Below are 19,709 nucleotides of genomic sequence, written 5' to 3' on the forward strand. Positions count from 1 at the left end.
TCAAGAGAGAATGAAAAGAGCTCGAATTATTTAGTTAAGTAACATGAAGACTGAGTGAGAGGTGATACGATTGCTCTCTGTAAATGCGCGAAGGAACTTTCTTAGGCTCAAAGGCAGGGCTTGCACAAAATCAAAAAGGTACTGCTTGGCCGTCAGTGATCTTATGTCAGAAATCGGGAACTTTCTAGCTGTGGGTCAGAAGATTCTGTAGCGTTCTGAACAGTCACATAACCGTGCTAGTTTTTAAAATACTGAGGCTTCATACTTTTGAGAATGGGTGCGTGTGATACTTGGACTTCCTGGCAGAAAGGAAGGGGAAAAGGCAAAACTAAAAGAAGAAGGGACTGGGTGGTTGAGGATGTCTTGCTCCCCATGCCTGTCGTGTCCTCTGTCTTCATCCTTATTTGGCATTGGGATCTCATTGACTGGAGTGAGCAAATGCTTGTAGGGTGAGGGGTAGTGCGTTAAGAAGTGTGCATTGGAGGCTCGATCCACACTCACATTAATTATTTTTAAAAAATCCTGTCAGAGTGTTATAAAGGAGAAGTAGAGTACTTGCAATTTAAATATGTGCATATGGCATATTCAATTTCATGCTGTTTTACTCTGATAACAGCTTTTGTTATTTGTAGCCTGTTGTATGCAGTTATTACTTTATTAATCCGTGCAGTGTATTTTGGTGCTCTCTGGCGCCTTTCAAATCCCTAGCTACTCAGTGGACAATAGAGAACACGTATTACAACATTTTTCTGTGCTGTGAACTTCACTTCTGTTTTTGACATTTCCTGCTGAGAAGTAGTTACCCAGAGCTGAACCCGTGCTGCTGCTCTTGAGCTCTTTGGTGCTTTACATCATCGGAATGAGGCTGCGATGACGCTGGCCAGCTGCAGGCTTAATTTCATTCTGGTACTTCTGGAACTGCACAGGTATGTGCAAGGGTTTTGCAGAGAAAATGGGAGAAAAACGAAAGAAACCTGAATGCAGTAAAAGGGATGCTCCTTCCCTTTTGACTGAAAGTGATAGGATAGTTCCCTGTCTTAATAGCCAAAAGGAACAAGAACAAGATCTCCACTTTCTCTTCCTCTCAAACTTAGGTTTCCATCCTTTTGAATATCTGATAGTTGTTGCTCAATTTCTAGGTTTATTTAAATCCAAACTAGACACACAATATGAAGTAGACGCTTTGCAAAGAGGCAGGAGGGGACGTTTGAAGATTTTGTATTACAATAAGCATTTTGTTCACATGAGAACAAAGTTACCTCCATGTCATTTTTAATTACATCTTTACAAAAACAGTTAAGCAGAAGGAAGGGTTGCATTTATAACGAGGGAGTTATTTTGATGTAAAATGCCAGTGAAAACAAGCACAGCTAGTTTTTACCTTGCTCTAGGTACTCCAGTAAACGCCAGGTCAGGTAAGGGCTATGTGTATGATATTTACAAACCCTGCCAAAATAGAACTTTCACTGTCTTGTCTTAGCAAGTATCAAAAATGCAAGTATCTAAATGTGGTCACCTTAGTTGAAGTGCTTTTAAGTGAGAAGGCACAAAATGCAAGAGTTCTATAGCTACAGCCCTGTAGTATAAACTTATTTAAAAACCGGTACTTTTTTATTCATCAAAACCTATCATTTATGTGTTACGCTGTGCAGTGAGTTTTGAAGTGTCCCACTGACCTCAGGATATTGGATGAAAATCTGCCGGTTAAAATTCCGATGTCCAGGAGGATACACATAGAAAAAAAAAAAAAAGGTAATTTAAGATATTTAAGATCTCAGGGTGTGGATTTAATGTTTAATGAGAGGCTGTGACTACAGAATGTCTTGGCATGTAATGTAGGCTATTTAAAAAAATGCTATTAGAAAAAGTGAAGTGAATAGTCGATACATCTTGTCATTGAATGCAACAATCCAATCAGCCACAAAATGAGATGGAGCCTTATAATTAGTTTTTTAGTTCGTTTGTCTGTCATGGAAGAGATTCCTGCTACGGTTAAGAGTGTGTATTAAAGTTTGTTCCAGCTTAAACCTTTTCCTTTCAGAAGAGATGTTTTCTGATTGCTTTGCCTGTCCATCGGTTGCACATACCAGCAGAAGTGCTCTAAAGCCTCTCTTTGTTACTTACTGAGTAAATAAAGGCTGCTACTCTTTCTGGTACTATCATTTGAACCTTCCAGAAGTGCCTGGGACTAAAAACTTCTTAACAGGGTGTCGCTTTTGTGTTGCATAAGCATTCATATGGAAAAGGTGGTCGCAATTGAAGTCTGTTTTTTTCCATCTGTTTAAAGAATTTTGAAATCCACAACTACTTACTTATTTTGGTAACAGCTGCTAGCTCCCAAATTGAGCCTAAGCCTCAGTCTCTGCTCCAGGAGGATGGTGCCAAGCAAGTCTCAGCTGTGACAGAGCAAGGTATGATGTGAGGTGGAACGAGCAGAGCAGGACTGTATTCTTGGTGACTGGCACTAAAGACAGTGCAAAAGAATGTTTCTGTTTTGTTTTTATGTGGGAAAAAAACACATGAAAGGAAAAGTGGAACGTGGAATTTGCCATCTTTTAGTGTGCTGTAAGGAAGTAAGTTTTTGAGAATGTAAGAAGGTGCTGGCTACAGGTTTTTACCACCTTAGGGACTGTATTTCTTCCCAGGACATGTCTTGAAAGAAAGTCCGAAGGCTTTCTGAACTTTTCTGAACCTAATTGTTGCCAGTGGTGCTTACATGTGTTCCGTCTTAACTGCAACATATCCTCATCTTAGAACTGCTCAGAGCAACGCGTAATTTCTTAGAAATCGACTGGCAAAATCCAGTCATAAACTATACTTCAATTCTTAGTGCGAGCTTTTTCTTGTTGCTTTCTGTTTATCCTGTTCAAATTGCATTAAGGAAGCCACCAAATAGCTGGCATGACCTCTGAGTGCAGCTGCATGCATTTGATAGTCAAAGAGTAATTCGGGAATTACGCAAAAGTGGCTTGAACTTCCATTTGTATAGACATTTCCAGAAGTTGCTTGCTTGCGATGTGTCTTGCAATTTTCATGTTTTTCAGCATCTTTCTCAAGGGAACTTCAGTTTGGACTTCGTAGGAGTAGGTGGGGATGGGAGGTTGATTTTGTTTTTATTTATTTGCTTTTTGAGGCTTGCATTGAGAACGGGAGTGGTGGGAGGTGAGCAGCAGGATCGGTGAGCTGCTCTCAAACAGACCTCGTTCTGGCAGAATCTGTCCTGCGCAGAGTAAATCTTTTTTGGCTTGCTTTTCTTGGATGTGAGTTTAGATGAAATGACAGGAAGGTTTTCACCAAGTTGTTTGTTTTAATGCTTGCTGGATCACCGCTGCTTTAGTTGTTTTGTTTTTCTTTTCCTTTGCTTTTAAAACCAAATAGTCTCTGATGAGAGGCAACCCCTGTATGAAATTCCTTTGACTTCAGAGGATTTCTGTGTGCGTGTCGTGTTCTGGAAGATTAGGTCCTGAAATTTTATGACTGAGCTGGCAAGATTGCTAACGCACTAAATGTGTACAGGGAATTACTGTGGACCTGTAAATATTTACAAGAAAAATTCAGAAAGCTTTTTTCAGAAAAAAGCTCCCCTACTCTCTGCTAATGAAGGATTAGCCAAGCTCAGAAATACATGTGGTATGAGAGAACGCATTTTGGGCATGCAGTCATAAATGCTAGATAACTTCAAGTAAACTGAGTCTTTTGTTATTCACTAAATCCTCCAAATTTAGCTTAAAACATACTCACTTAAGCAGATTTAAAATGAATGCTATTGAGCCTGGCACAGGCCTTCATTGAATTAGAAATAGCATTTTAATAATTAAGCTAATAGAGCATATGATCTGTCATAATAAAACAGGTGAAAGTAAAAGCCTGCAGCACTAACTTTTTGTATTATTTCTAGAAGCATGTGCTGAAAAAATATGAGTAAGCATGTGCAGCTAATACAAAGCTAACACAAGTGGCAAATTGACCTCTGCTGTTCTCAGTTGTAAACTAAACGCTGTTTTATCAAGTCTGGATGTAGGGAAGGTTGTAAGACAGTTAATACTGAAGTAAGAGTACTGAGTCTTGTTACACATTTACACACGCATTTAGGCATAATAACTGTAATGGAAATGTACTGTAATTCTGATGATGTGGTCATTGTTCAGAAAGCATAAATCAATTTATTAGAGTTAAATAAACTGGGAATAAAGATGTTGCATTCCAGTGATATCACAGGTAAGGAGAGTGCTGGTGGTTAATATGGAGCCAGCAGTTTTTTTTCTTTTTCTGCCCTTTACAACAGCAGTTCTGCAGATGGAATTAGAAAGGTGTGATTTCACGATTGCACACATGCGAGATCCTGCTGCTTCAGAACTTCTGTCCTCTTCTTGCTCTGCCCACATGTTCCTGAGGCTCCTTTTCTTGCATCAGCTCTTTCAGTGAGTCAGGCATCTGTGCTGATCCAACCGAGAACTTACCCACCAAAAAATCCCAGATAAATTTTTGTGGGGCCGTCCTCTTGGGCTCACATTAGCGCTGGTGTAGCCCCATGGTGAACTTAATCAGGGAGATATTCCAGCTGAAAATACACAGTTTTTTTAGTGATCTTTGAAGTGTATCTGTTCTGAGTGGGGTTACTCAGGAATGAATGAATGTCTGGGGGCAGAATGGGGCAGAGCCTGTGCCAAGAGCCCAGGTTTTTGCAGGATTATGTGACAGCATACCCGGAGCCTGAGAGATACTACAGAGAAATGCAGAGATTCAGTAATTACAAGTTTCAGAGTAGCACATCTTTTAATTGAATAGTCTTAGATCTTTGTCTCGAGAGGACCACATTACCTCCGAGATCTTGCAATATTACTTAATAGTCAAAGAAGGCTTTTTCATTTAAAAAAAAATTAAAAAAAAAAGGGGACTACGCAAGCCCCGTGTGCAGCTGAATTCTTAGTTTGGCATAACAGCAGTGCTGCTGTTGTTCATCTGGGCAAAGGGTCTTTGCTTAAGTGCTGGCTGGGGGAAAAAAAAAGCCTTAAATTGTGGGAAATCTGCAAGGCAGGAAATACATCAGTGGACTATTTGAGTGGATACTCACTACACATTTCAATATACACAGGAGAAGCATTCTGAAATGAACTGAGGAAGGAATCGTCTGTTACGTGCAGTAAACCTAGATGGCCCCTTTAAATTATTAAATTTTCCAGTACAAAAGCTCCCCCATCCTCCTCCCTGTGTTACCCTTTTTACAGCTGCTGGAAGCTGCATTTGTTCTCCCGTCATTGCCCTGGGGACTGCCTGGGATTTAGAAGTTTATGGATTCCACTGCCAAAGCACAAAATCGTCTCTCCAAGGAAGCAATGGTAGTTGGCAACATCAGCTTCTGGGCTGCTGAATTTTTGGGGAGGGCGTTCTGCCTTCCCACGTTCCTCCTTTGTAAGGAAGCAATGGAATCTTGCTTCTGAAGGCTTGCTGGTACTGTTAGGAATTGGCAAGCAGATGACTTCTGGTTTGATGTGCATTCAATATTACTTACTCAGGCAATCTTTTATTCTTTGGAATGAGTGTGCGAGCCTTTCCGCCAGTCAGTGCCCCCAGCAACTGAGCAACCGGGCAAGGCTAACTCTCTGCTCAGCATCCCTTTGCAAACATCTGCTGTTCAGCCGTTGACCCGAGTCTTGTCTGAACAAGAGGAGAGTGAATTCCAGCAAACTTCTGCCTCCTGACAGCTGAGGCCGTTCTCTCTCGCCTGGGTTTGTTGCCTCGCAGGCATCCAGCAGGAGGAAGTGAACAGTGGTGTCTGTCCCTGCGTGACTTATACAAAAGAAATGAGAATGGAAGCAAGATTGTTTTACTTCATTCTGAGAGCTAGCACAGAGATGTTCCAGCATTGCCGCCTTTGCGCGCTTCCTTGTATGAACAAGTATCTTCCTAAAAACCAGCTTGAAGGTTTCTAAAACAAACTGTTAAAACTTCCTGGTAACTCATCTTTCCTTCAGTGTTGTTCTTTTTGTGTGTTCACAACTCAGCATTGTTCTGTGCTTTTCTAAACTTTTTTTCAGTGTGGCAGGAAGATGAGTCAACAGCTTCAATGCAGAAATCTAGCAATCAGAGAATGCATTTTTTGGGGAGGGGGGGAAATTATTCCCTTCTTACATACAGAGAGATTCTGCTGAGATGTTTGGTGTGTGTATGTATAAATATGTATTGTTGAAGTCTGTACGTAAAAAGTCAAAATGATTGATTTCTTTTACTAACTGGCTCTATTGGTAAATGTCCCGTGTTGTGCAATCCCTCTATTGCAAATTTGGGCAAAGATCACAGAATCACAGGGTGGTTTGGGTTGGAAGGACCTTAAAGCCCTCCCAGTTCCTCTCTGTTCGTGGACAGGGGCACCTCCCTCTAGACCAGGTTGCTCAAAGCCCATCCAACCTGCCCTGGAAAAGACGTAAGCCTTCTGTTTGTGCTTTTCTCTGGATCCCAGCTGTGGCTCTCTGTATGCATTTATCTGCGTACCCAGGCAATGTTCTTTGCCTCTCCCTGACGTCTCAGCTGCAGCTTTTGACAGAGTTTCTGTTCTGAGCTCCTTGCTCAGCTCTTGCACCTGAAGCTTCTCAATTCTAACCTTGGCCTTTATGGGCCTTGTAAACAGATAACGTAACTTCATCTTTTTATTATAGTGTTTCCCTGAAGCCATGCCCTTACCACAGAAGGGAGTTGTGAAGATGAGGTTATCGTTGCTGTTGCCCGTATTTATCCCTTTTTATTATTAAATTCAACTTGGAGTTCAGAGAGTTAAAACAGTTGAAAGCCAGAACTTGTGTAAATCCACATGTATCGGCTGACTAGACTTTCGTAAGATCTCTTTATGCTCTGTGTTGTGTTTTGAATGCCCGACAAGTAAGCTGGGCTCCGTGAGGAAGTGCAGGTTGCCCCGTGGTGTTGCAGACCTAGTGCTGGCTGGGGACACGAGCGGTAGGAGCACCAGTATTTGGGAGAGGAGGACTCAGGACTTGGATTTCCAGTTCCGGAGACTCTGTTCTTAGGATTTGTCAATTTGAGATTGCAGGGTTTGTGTGTAACAAACTATTGAAGCATTACTGCAGCAAGTGTTGAGGAAGCCTACAAACTGAGCAAAGCACTGTTTGTGTAGCTCAGCCACAGCATTAAATATGGGAAAGGGGCGCCTGGGCCTTGCTGGCAGCTGCTGCCACAGGGAACAAAGGGCTGCAACCCAAAGCGGAGGCTGGGAACAGCTGCAGAAGGAGCCAGGAGGAAAAGGCACCCAGGGCAGGAAGCTGATGGCTGTCCCTTGGTGCCACCATCCACACCTGTGGCTCTTCTCCCTTTGCTGAACTCAGTCTTCAATTCAAACATTATTAGGGAATAAAAAACTCTGAAAAGTGTAATCGCGTACTGGTTGCGCTAAAGCAAAGGAGGAAAGAATTTTAAAGCAAATATTCCTACCTAACAGATCAGCCTACAAGGAGTTATTTATGTTGTCGCTTGTTGGATGTTTGAAGTCTTATCACGTTTTCATCTTTAAAGCATACCCCATTCTGCTTCAGGAAAAATGGGAATAGAAATTTTGAGTGTCATTGGTCTGGCAGGACACTTTCAGACAGGAAAAAATACACTTCTGGTGTTTTGTTTTATTTATCTTTTCCTAAGAAATAGATGTTAGCCAGAATCATCTGCCTCTTGCTCTTACTGGGTAGTTCTTTTCTGGTAGCATTAAACCTCAAAATATGCCCTACCGGGTCTGTTCCGTCCTGAAAGTGGAACGGTAACAGTGTGTGAAAATGGATGCTAGAAAGGAGCAAGTGTGCTGGGCAGTCATATAAGCATTTCCTTTAGCGGGGCATGTATGAAGGACCTCTGACATGCTGCAAGAATTGAAAACTAAGTGGGAGTTGAAAAGCAGTGTATTTTTTTTTCCAAATGAGAATCCTTTGCACCTCGAGCGAGTGCAGATCTTTCTGAATTGTTTTAACTGCAGGTTTTATGAGGCTGCGCTGGAGTCAGCCCAGAGACAGAGACACCTGTCCTGTTAGCTGCGAGACTACTCACGTTGCTTTTTCCATGTTATTCTCTGAGCTGTTCTTTGTTAAATAATAAAACTGTCTTATTGCCCAGGTTTAGCACAGTCATGCAAAATAGTAGTGTCTTCTCAAAGCTGCAAAATGTCGTCTTCTTCTTCGTACTTTGTTTCAGCTCCCTGATTGAGGCTGTTAGTGGAAATAATGTAGTGAGCTGCCTACTTCTGCTTTAAACTGACAGCTGTGTAGGCTTGGGGAAAGTGTTACTGTCACTATGCTAGAAAACAGCCCCCAAGCTTGTATCCTCGTATGACAGGAGATCTGAAAGTGAATGTATGTCTTTATGCTTTCACTCATGCTAATTGTTCAGCTTGCAAAACTGATAGTAATAACTCTGAGCAGCTTTGTGACAAGGTACTGGTAAAGATGGCATCGGATTTTTTTTAATTTCCTCTACCAAGTTTTTATTTTTCTGAAGTAGGCTTCAGGGTTAAGTATAGCTTTAGTATAGATTTTAGGGTTAAATGTGTGGCTAGTTAACACAACATCCAGTCCAGTAGTAACTAGGGGCACTGCTGTGCCTGCACGCCCGTTGTTGGCACCCCCCCCGTACTATTTCTAAGCATCCATGCGGCCCCTGTCAGGATGTGAGATCCTGGGACAGGTGAGACAACGCGTAAGCTCTGAGATCAGCTTCCTTCTGTGGACCTGAGGTAGTCCTGAGGCTTAAAGCTCCAAGTATCCCGTGCAGTGATCCTGCTCGGAAGAGCTTTCTGCCCTCTGGCTTTACGGGAGCTGGCTGTGTAGATGTGGGTTCAGATGCAGGATGTCCGATTGCAGCTGACCTCAAAAGTGGGGCTTTGGTGAGGTGTGAATGGGCAGGAGCAGAACTTTTCCCCACGCACCAGAGGATGGTCGTTGAGTCAAGAAGGTGGCTGTGTTTGGTAGGAGACTGCTTTAAGTTCTGCTCTGCGTCTTTATACTTCCGAGGCCACAGCAGTGCTGCACAGCTGTCAGTGAACTTCCTCGAGTGCAGAACAGAAGAAGCGATGCTGACTTACAGGAGGGCCCCTACCCGATCAAGTGTGGGCAGAGGCAGTCCCGCCTCCACAACACCTGCAGCCTGGTGCTGCCCTTGGAGGAGAAAACAACCAACCTCCTCAGAAAACCCCTTCTGAACGTGATGTATGGCTTTGTTGCTTTTGATCTGGAAGAGAGAGATCTTGTAACAATTGCACCTGAAGTCCAGTGGTCCACTTTGCAGAGTGGCATTGCCTGCTGGCTACACAGCAGATTGGTGCATTTCTGCCAGCCGATCGAGAAGATACTTATTGAATGTGGTCTGCAAAATTACGCTGTGTCTTTAACAAGTGGGGACAACAGCACTGACCTCCTTGCTGCTTCATTCAGATGATCACATTACAAAAGCTGGATTCTTTCCCTAGCGCAGGATGTTTAGTGTGTGCTTGGCTTTAAAACTGCTAGTAATAAATCGAAGGATAACCTGTTGCTTTGGGGTAGTGCTTGGAACAGCGAAGGGCTGAGGTGGTTTGATGATTTCCTGCTGTGATGGAGCTCTGGCAGAGGCTTAGCTTTTTGACAGTGAAAAAAACAACTCCAAGACTGCAGAAGGTAATGGTGATGAATTTTAATAGGAATCTTGGTCTTTTTGAATAAGTTTTATATAAGATTAAGTAACTACTAATGGTGCTTCTGGAGGCAGATACTGGCACGCCAGCACGCTGCTGCTTTTAGCTACCAAACTTCCTTAACTTTTTCGTGGTGTCCTACTGTAGAACTGGTGTGTATTCTCTCTTCTGTATTTGTGTTTTAGTTTGTAAAACTTTACGTCGTGACTTGTTCATTACTTACACGTGTTTCTATGTGTTCTTTGCTCTGCAGCATTGTTGTGACGCTTTTATACAGGGAAGGTCCAGGCAATGATCATAGTTCCTGGCTGGGAGCAGGACTCCTGCAGAAGCTTGAGTTCAAAACTAAAGCTACATAAACCCTGCTTCTCTGAAGTACTGGAACTACATTAATTCCATCTCTTTTAATGCTACAAATAATTTTTTATTTATCTGTTTACATTTGAAATTGATTAATGTCTAGTGCTTCAAGCGAAGGACCAGAATGAAAAAAATAAATTCTGTCTTACTATTTGTCATTCAATTATCCTAAAACTAACTGCAGATGTTATTTGGTTACATTCTGGACAGCAAACCTGACAGTGTCTTTGGGTTAACTACTTTTGCAGGAAGTTTTCAGATTGATTTATGTTATAATTAAAGAATTGGTCCTGAAAAATTCAAGTGAGATCTGAACTTATTTGCTGTTACTGTCCTGCCCGTCCCTGCAAGTAGTGGAGGTTCTGCCATTAGAGCTTAGAACATTCTGGTGACTTTGGTCTGAAGTCCTCATTGGTTCTGTGTTGATGGCAGGGAGTTTGAGGATTTTCCCCTCTAGAGGATTAGGTCTGGCCTCAGGTGGGACCAAAGATCTTTTACCTTAATTTTTTTTATTTTGCTACCGCAGCCACATTGTAGATAAATGGAGAAACCTGATGTGCTGAAATTCATGACGCCAATACTTTTCCTTCTGTGAAAGCCTTTGGAGTCTTCTGGCTAGTGCTTGTTTGAACAAGGACACCAACAATAATTTATGCTTTCAAGCAAGGAAACACTTGTGCTGGAAGTGCAAAGCTTGAGATCGGAACAAACGATGTAAAAAGTAGTTTTATACAGATATGCGTTAATCACATCTGTGTTAGCCTAATGCTATCTTAGCAAGTTGTCGTCTTTGGTACTAAAGCTTCAGCATGACTGAGTTTTTGTTTCATCACACTAGCTTGTTTGTCTGCCCCAGGTCATGTGCGCAAGCGTCTCTGTGTTGTCTCCAAGCCCAGAAAGGCTCTTCTGCTTCAGAGAAAAAACTCAATAGTTGTTTTCTTCAAAATGGAGCAAGAAAAGCTATGCTGTGTTCTGTCTTTGTGCCTCTAGTTCCTTTATCTTTCCAAATGAGCAGCCCTATCTTCTTCAGTAATCTCTAAAAGGACAGCAAGTTCAGTGTTCCTTCTCTGAATTTCTAAGTGAAGCCGGGGACCGCTTGCTGCTGTGGCACACTGGATTGTTCAAAGGAAACTGAAATTCCCTGGTAAGGTCAGTTAGATGCTGAGCTCTTGCCAGTTTGGTCCTGACTTCTTTAAAGCAGTGATAGAGAAGAAAATGTCTGTGCAAAAGTCGCATCCCATAAAACTGCTTTATTAATTTGATTTTTTTTCTTAGGCTGTATTTTCTGGTCACTCATGATGTAAGTGCGGGGTAAAAGCAGCTAAAAGGTACGATGTAAAAGATTTTATGTAGCAGGCATGCACTATAAAGTTGCTGTGCTTCTAATATGAAGAAATATTTGGAGGAAAAGTATCTTTAAGTGGCCCAAAAAATATCAGAGGTCTGTTCTCCATTTCTACTGGTTGCAGAGGTTTCTACAGAATAAAAAAATGACCTGTAGTTCCAAAAAAAAGTACAACATACTGCTCAATGAAAAATAATGATGTGTATCTTGCAAGTGCATGTCAAAAGCCTACAAGAGCAAGCAGCCGGCGCGTTCCCTGCCCTGCAAGATGCTGAGCAGGGCTCGTGGGGAGGCGATGTGGAGAGTACCAGCAGGGTGTGTCGGTGCGTGTCCCCTGAAAAACACCAGTTTTGTGTTCTCACGACAGTAATCTTCTAGGGCAAAATACAGAGCTTGAGTCCATCATTCATTGTGCTGGGGTTTATTGGAGGACAGTAAGGGGTACTGAACTTCACTCCCATTTTTATCTTGAGATCATAATGTTAGAAGAGCAACTACAGTTCCATGTAAAAGCGTACGTTGCTTTGGCTTTAGGCTGGGGCTTATTGGTTTTACGGGGCACATCTGGAAAACAGTATCCAGTGCTAGGTTTTCTGTTTTAGAAATTAGATTTCAAAAATGTCTCTTTATGGTTCATCTTCACAACAGTATGTAAGTCAGATTAACTTGAATGTTCTTATAAGTCGTGCTTATCTACAAAGGAAAACTTTTTGGATGCTCCAGGATATTCGTTGTATGGTTATACACGGATACGACTGTGCTGGTATAAAACATTGGAGGAGGACAGAAATAAGAGTGTGCTGCTTCTTGTAGGATAGCCTGAAAATGCAGTATCCTGCTCCATTTGTACAGAATGAAGTTATTTTTATTATAAAAGTATTATATAAGTTAGAGAGACTTGGTGTAACTACATTGGACAGTGTACATCGGATTTTACTGTGTAAAACTCCTCTGCTTTTGAGCCGCATTCCCAGATGGCATTTGCCCAGGGCAAATATTTTTGTGGAACTTGCTTTGTTCTTGTTCTTTTTTGTTCTTTTTGACATGCAAATAGACATTATTTTCTCATCATTGTTTGGTAATCTTAGGCCTGGAGTGTTTAAATGTCAAAATAACTGAACACAGCTCACCTTTCCATCAAAGGTCTCGTTCTGTTTCCCTTACTAAGCTCTTCTAGGTGTTATCGCTTCCTAAGCTATCCTCAGAAAGCATCCCATCGAACACGTTTAAACTGCTAAATGTAGTAGGAGCTTGGGATTGCTTGAACTTAGAGATCGTGTAGCAGAGAAGAGTTGTGAATATTTGGGATTTCTTTGTTTGCCTTAATTAAACCTTAGATACACTCAAACCAAGATTGTTGTCCTGGCTGGAAGTGCAGGCTGTCTCGTTAACAAGGTGAGGGCTGCATCCTGTGATTCTGGCCTCCCGTTGGGTCTGAGGATTGTCAGTCACTGCTCCTTGGAGTCAGCCGTGAGTCCTCTGAGCTGACCAGCACCTGCCTGGGCATCCAGGGGATGCGTCTCTGTGCAGCATGAGTTGTAAGTGGATGTTTATGAAATGACAAATAGAAACAGTTTTCTTGGTTAGTGGTGAATTTTAATCTATTTTTTTAATTGGAAGTGGTGTAGGCTCTGTAGAAGTAGATTCTGCTCCTCGAGTTTTTCATCCTAGCAGCACTGTAATCCATGGGAACGTTGCATTAAATTTGGCTAAGCCAAACAGATATTTGCTCCTGCAGAAACTTACTGTTGCAGCTGGAAGCAGGAAATTTTAAACGAGCATTTAAGCTTTCACATTACTGAGACGAAGTGTTTTCACAGGATCTGAAGTTAAACTATCAAAAAAAAAAACCCAGAAAATCAAACCTCTGTCTATGTTCTTAAATTTACCTCCTCTTTAGAGCCCTGTATTTCTGTTTTGGTAGTAATCAATGACATTAAGCCTAGATTTCTGGTAGATGTACTTTTTTTTATAACTTCGGTCAGTTTCCTATCCCACTTAAACAAAGAGTCGTGTTTCTGGTAGCATTCTATGCATGTTTGTGCTTGGTAACTTTTTATTAATATCTAAGTGGATTATTAGTAATATAATTGTGTTAAAGTCAGTGGTTGAAATACAAACTGTGTAGGAAATTACAACACGATCCTTGAAAACGTGGAACTAAAAATAGCTGGGAGAGTTGTGCTATGATTCACGAGGTCTCTGAACATGAATGCTGAGTCATTAAACCCACTCCTGTAGATACCAAACCTTAACATGCTTGAACTTGGACAGAACCTCAGAGATGGGGAAACGGTATCAATCTGCTTGTGTTTGTCATTGTTTTATCTGGAAAAAAATACTGTTTACTTAAAACAGAGATCCAATAATACGTCTCTCATGGGTATGACTGCATGGGTCTGTTTCATCTAGATAATTTACATAGGTGCCAAAATGTCGTGCATTTAGTCTCTGACCTCAGTCATCTATTGCTCTTCCTCTTGCAACACGGCCGAGCAAGCTCAACCAGCTGAATTGAGTTATTCTTTCTCTGTTGTACAGGACAAATTTGGAAGCACTTCAGAAGAAGCTGGAAGAACTAGAGTTGGATGAACAGCAACGAAAGCGCCTCGAAGCTTTCCTTACCCAGAAACAAAAAGTTGGAGAGCTGAAGGATGATGACTTTGAGAAGATCAGTGAGCTGGGAGCAGGAAATGGCGGTGTGGTATTCAAAGTATCTCACAAGCCTTCTGGTCTTATAATGGCAAGAAAGGTGAGTGCCTCAAAAACAAGAACTTGAGGACAACCTTTATTGAGGAGGCTTTCTGAACTATTATTTGGAGAAATAAGTGATGTTGACACAAAAGACAGCTTAATGCCAACTTTCCAAAAAGTAGGAAAGGCTGTGCTTGATTATCCTACGCTTCCATTTTTTCAGAAAGTGTTCCACGTGTTAACGATGAAAGGATAAATATTATTGCCTGTTCTCATCTTCTCCACACACCCCCCCCCTCCCCCAGTTTGACAAGTATAGTCTTTTCAGCTGTGTATGTATCTTTCAGAGAAAATGTATTAGACTCATTAAGTAGAAGGCCTTAAAAGTTACTGAAAGATGTATGTTAGGGTAGGTGACAGTATCTTGTGTTCCGGGCTGTAAGTCTAGAGAAATCGAAAAAATATGCCCTGTTGTAAGATCTTCCTTCTCAGCTGCAAACCAGAAAAGGGCCTCTAAGTGATCCTGGATACTAGAAAAAATGAGAACTCTAAGAACAAGGGAATGTGTTGGAGTATGGTGACTTTTCCTGTTGCCAGTTTCTTCATGGGATGCAGGTGGTTCCTGTGTGAAAAGGTGTCTCTCCTTTAGGGGAGAGCGTATTTCAGTGATGCAGCTTTATGCTTTACAACCTATAGCAGTTGTGACCTAGCTTATAAGAACTGTGGTTTTTTAACTTAACTGTCTTCAATTTTTAATTCTCATCTTGTGTACAAGAAGAGCTTTCACTTTCTCTCAAAATCCCTGGGAATTAAATAACAGTTATGGAAATGCGTCTGATACTACGGTACGATTTGTGTTTGGGCACCTCATGCCTGTTCCTTCCAGGAGTGAAGTTCCTTGCATGAGGCAGAGTCCAGCCATAGATCAATGTGCTGTGGATCAGAAAGCTGGCAGGCTACCTGGGTTCATGAGAAACATAATTTCTTTGAGAGGATAAAACATAGGGCATATTCAAATTGCAGGTGAAAATTTCCATTTTTTTTAACTGAGGAGTTAGTTGAAGAAATCACTGAAAGCCTTTGAACAAGTGTTCTGTGCTGTCATCTTCAACAAAATAGAGGAGAAATGCACACGCTGACTTTTAATAACCATGCTCAGTATAGCAACAGTTCAGGGAAAGGTGTTGAAAAGTGCCAACTTTCAAGGGAGTGAGAATTATGAAATATAAAAGTTGCTGAAGCTTATTTGAACTAAATCAATGTACTTGATTTTTCACGTACTGCGAGTTTAACAGGAATTTTTACCCCAACTCATTAATATTTAATGCAACTGAGATGTTTGTTGAACTGCGGTTTTCTTTCACATATTGACTTCCTGTCATAATCAGAACTTGAAATTTTGATAAGATTAATATTTTTTTTTCCCTTTCACGTTGGGGAATTGTACATTCTTTTCTGTTTTGTAATAGATTTTGCTTCTGGTTTCTTCTGGTAGAATTTTCCATTGAAGGAAAAAATATCTTAAGACTTGGAATGTTGATATTACTCCTGTAGCTTTTAGATATGAAAATCTATCCCCTTAAAAGTTTTTGTATGAAAATAGCACCCTATTGATGAACTTGCTGCATCGCTGTCTGGACTTCCTTGTAACATTTTGCGATGCTATGAGATTTTGTTACTGATCTATCACTAAACTGAAAAGGTTAGTGTCTGTTATTTACATTGACAGTAGCTTTAATAGATTAACAGCTGTTACTCATTAACCCTTTAACTAAAATAGGAGTTTGGCCATTTTTAATGAGAAATTTTTAAAGGGGTTTGTCAACTGTCTTGCTCAGAAACGGTGTGGAGATGGAATACTTGAGTAATATGGAGAACATCTGTTGGTTTATATAATAAACTAGTCTATTTTAGGGATAGATTCTACTTCACTTTTTCCCCTAAATCTAGGCTCTTTCATAAGTACTGATGTTTTGCCGTCCTCATGCTGTATTATAGTGTTTTGCCCTTCCCTTTGCTACTAAGACAATAAAAAGGAATTATTTTACAGTTGAGTCATAGAACAGTTGTGATTGGAAGGGGCTCCAGGAGGTCATGTAGTCACCTGCTCAAAGCAGAGTCAGCTGCAAGAGCAGAGCTGCTCAGGGCCTTATCCAGAGGGGTTTGAAACCCTCTGAAGGTGGAGACTGCCCAACTTCTGAACAACCTGTTCCTTCTGCAGGCCCTGTGCCCCTAGGAAAACAATAAGAATGGTTTATTTTACAGTTAATTCATCTAGAGATCAAGCCAGCTATTCGAAACCAGATTATTCGTGAGCTGCAAGTTCTACATGAGTGCAACTCGCCATACATTGTGGGCTTTTACGGAGCTTTTTACAGTGATGGAGAAATCAGCATTTGCATGGAACACATGGTAAGTGCATTCAAATCTCCTAGCTTGAAGTTACTAATGGATCATTAATGCAAAACCTGGCTGTCAGCAGGACTTAAGTTAGCAATGTGGACTTCTCTGTGTGAATAAGGAATCTGAAACTATTTCAGATTCCCAATTTCTTCTACATCCATGATACTTTATTTTAAAATATTCACCTGATCCTGCTATTCACTTGTTCTGGTTTGTTCTTGTTTTTATGCAGAACCGAGAGCACGTGGATCAGACCACACTGACTGATTGGTATGACAGCTGTGTGGCCCTTAGTAGCTATGATAATGAGAATGGAATTTATTGTGATTTAGACAGATCTATATTTTGTCTCCTTTCAAACTTTGCAGAATTGCAGGCATAAAGATTACTGCACAGGCAACGAACAAACCCAGAAGGAACTTCAACAACTTTCTTAATACCAAAAATATTTTTAACTGTGTTTCATTTTAATAGAAAAGTACACATTCTTCTCGACATCTGTTTGCCTTTCTATTACCATATGGAGCCAAACACTAAAAGTAAATTTTCTGTAATTAAAGGTCAGTGAATCCTTTTCCTCACTTGCTTAGTAGAGGAAGTTTTTAACAACATGCAATACAATAAATCTAAGACTATTTTTTTCCCTTGACAAAACTCTCTTTGGAGAGAAACCGTATTTTCTTGGGAAAGTTTTAATGCTTCTGGTCTTCTCTTATGGAAATTTTTAGAACAAATTGATGGTTGCTTAGGAACAAGTGATCATGATCCATTTTTTAAACATGTGCAAGCTGAACAGAAAGTGTGCATGCTCCTAAAATACAAATGACTATTGGGAATTATACAGAAGTTAGTTTGTCAAAATTGAAAACAGTCATGAAAAATGAGACGAAAATAGATGTTAAAAATGACTGTCTGGGCATTGTTTAGGAATACATTATTAAATGCCACAAAAGTGCACATCTGTAATTTCTAAAAGATGGCAGTGATATATAATTACATGTGTAAATATGATGTCTAAAGAATCTCAATTTATATATAAAAGGAAGAAAAAAAAAAGAAGCAATTGGGGTTTGCAAGTTCCTAAACAGGGAATTATGTATCTGACAGTAGACAGCTCTTCGATTTAAGAGAAGGTGGTATGAAATCTATTATTTCAGCGCTGAATCTAGACAGACTGGATGCAGGATTTTACAAAAAGAACACTTGATTAAGGAGATAGGAAATAGAAGGTGGATTATTTAATTTACCGTCTTAATTAAGTGATTTAATTAAGTTGTTGGTGTAAAGTAGATCTTTAGGTGTAACCTATTGTTCTCCTTTTGGGTAGGAGATTAGATGAGTCTCCGTTGTCTTTTCTGTATGTACCTTTCTTTCAATTAGTATCAGACAAAATAAAGACTTCTAGCAAAACATACATACAAATACAAACGAAGAGCTGTTGGTGACAAAGGCGTAGAAGTTGAAGATTTGAGTGATATTTTTAGGTAATAAATTCAAAATCAATGCATAACTTTGCTTAGCAGCGAGTATTTAACGTGCAAAAAGTCTGGAGTCTGCTCCTGAAAGGTGCTGAAGGTTGCAGCCCGCACATCTAGGCAAGTGAACTGTATTCAGCATCTTTCACGATTGAAGCTAGTCCTCAGGGGAAAAAAGTTTTTTTTTCTGTATGAGATCTTTGCTAATATACGAGTGTCTCAGAAGCAATAGCTGTCCAGAAATGCAGCCTGTTTATAGAAAAGACATTTATTTTTATGTATATATATACAAAATGTTTTTGGTGGTGTGTTTTTAATCAAATCTGTTTTTTTCCCAAAAGGCATGATCAAATAAGTTTTTTTAATATACTTTACTTCTCATAAGAATTTTAGATGTTAGTCCTCAAGTAATAAAACTTTCTGTAGTCTAGTTTTTGCACTGCATATATAAGTAGTGAAAATGATGAAAACTTCCGAAGGATAAGTTAAGGCAGAAGGAAATTACTTTTTTTCAAGTTGGATTTTTGTCATAGTTACTGGGAGCTACCAAATGATTATCTGGACAACAGGGTACTGTTTTTAATTTGAGAAATAACTTCCTAGCTTCTTTGTATAGTGTCTATTTTACAGAATCTAGAACTTAAAGCACATACCTACTTTGCATCAGTTACTTAAAATATGTATATAATTTTTTTATGGTTTTCCTTCTCAGAAGCCCTTAGCAACAGTGGAGTGTATTTGACTTTGCTGGGGGTGTCTGGGCATGCATTCAATTTATTTTACTTAGTAAAATTAGTAAGACCATTACTTACAAAAAATAAAAAATAAAAAAAATTAAGGGCTTCACAGTATTTTGATGCTTTGAGAGCTGTGTCAAATCAACTCCCTACCCTTGGAAGTTGACAGTCACTCCAGATACGCAGAACTAAGAGGCCAGTTTTCTATGTGTAGGATCTAGTCCAGGAATGAGGTGGACAGGAATGCAAGATTAATTATGATCATGGGGTGCTGCGAGCACTTATTATATTCGTGAAGCAGCTCTGCATTTTCCAGCATCATAAATTATTTTTATCCTTGGGATCAGTACCATAAAATGTATGCTTCTTCAGCCCTCCTAATTCTATCTTTGGAGGGAAAAGAATAGCATGTGATGGGTGTGAAAAGAAAGAAGTGCATGTTAATGTATTGGAGTGAAAGTTACAGACTTTCAGGAGTAAAACTCCTAATGTTTGGTCAACAGCTCGTCGTGTTCAGCACTTCCTTACCAAGAATCAAACCATGGAAATGCTAGTTTGGGAGATCACTGTGAGAAATGTTTGAGTGGATGTTATTACTGGCCAAATGTTTGTTTAAAAAAAAAAGCATAAAACGGACTAATTCCTGCTGAGGAATGATTTGTTTTTTCAGATATGCACCATAACAATATCAAATCACATGTGAAAAGCAACGTTTCTCACCAAATTTAGGCTTTAGACTGAAATCCTGTTTGACATGTTTTAGAGAAATTTGACTGAAGCTTGAGTATTCAAACATTTATTATTAGGACGGCGGCTCCTTGGATCAAGTACTGAAAAAGGCTGGAAGAATTCCAGAGCAGATACTGGGCAAAGTTAGCATTGCGGTAAGTGCCTTCGTAGCTCTCAAAGGCTGTGGGTGGGTAGATGTGTGTCTCAGCACGGTAATGCCAGATCCAGGAAGCAGCCGCTCCAGCATTGGAGGATGTGGGAGAGAAATTTTACTGGGTTTCAAAGTGTGTTGCTTCCTTTTA

The 19,709-nt window shown here is 40.3% G+C and overlaps 1 protein-coding gene across 2 annotated transcripts in view; it reads left to right on the plus strand.

Moving 5' to 3' along the window:
* The window catches only part of MAP2K1 (mitogen-activated protein kinase kinase 1), a 37,563-nt gene that overhangs the window by 2,218 nt on the left and 15,636 nt on the right, over positions 1–19,709 (plus strand). Inside the window, exons 1-4 of one of the 2 annotated variants that reach the window (XM_040569733.1) lie at positions 837–926; positions 13,911–14,121; positions 16,329–16,475; positions 19,485–19,562. In XM_040569733.1, the coding sequence (XP_040425667.1) occupies positions 871–926; positions 13,911–14,121; positions 16,329–16,475; positions 19,485–19,562 (492 nt within the window). In that variant the 5' untranslated portion in view covers positions 837–870. Of the gene's footprint in view, positions 1–836; positions 927–13,910; positions 14,122–16,328; positions 16,476–19,484; positions 19,563–19,709 lie in introns of those variants that run through there. The other variant, XM_040569732.1, reaches the window with a different exon arrangement.

The sequence above is a fragment of the Cygnus olor genome, chromosome 11 (assembly GCF_009769625.2).
Source record: "Cygnus olor isolate bCygOlo1 chromosome 11, bCygOlo1.pri.v2, whole genome shotgun sequence".
NCBI lineage: Eukaryota > Metazoa > Chordata > Aves > Anseriformes > Anatidae > Cygnus > Cygnus olor.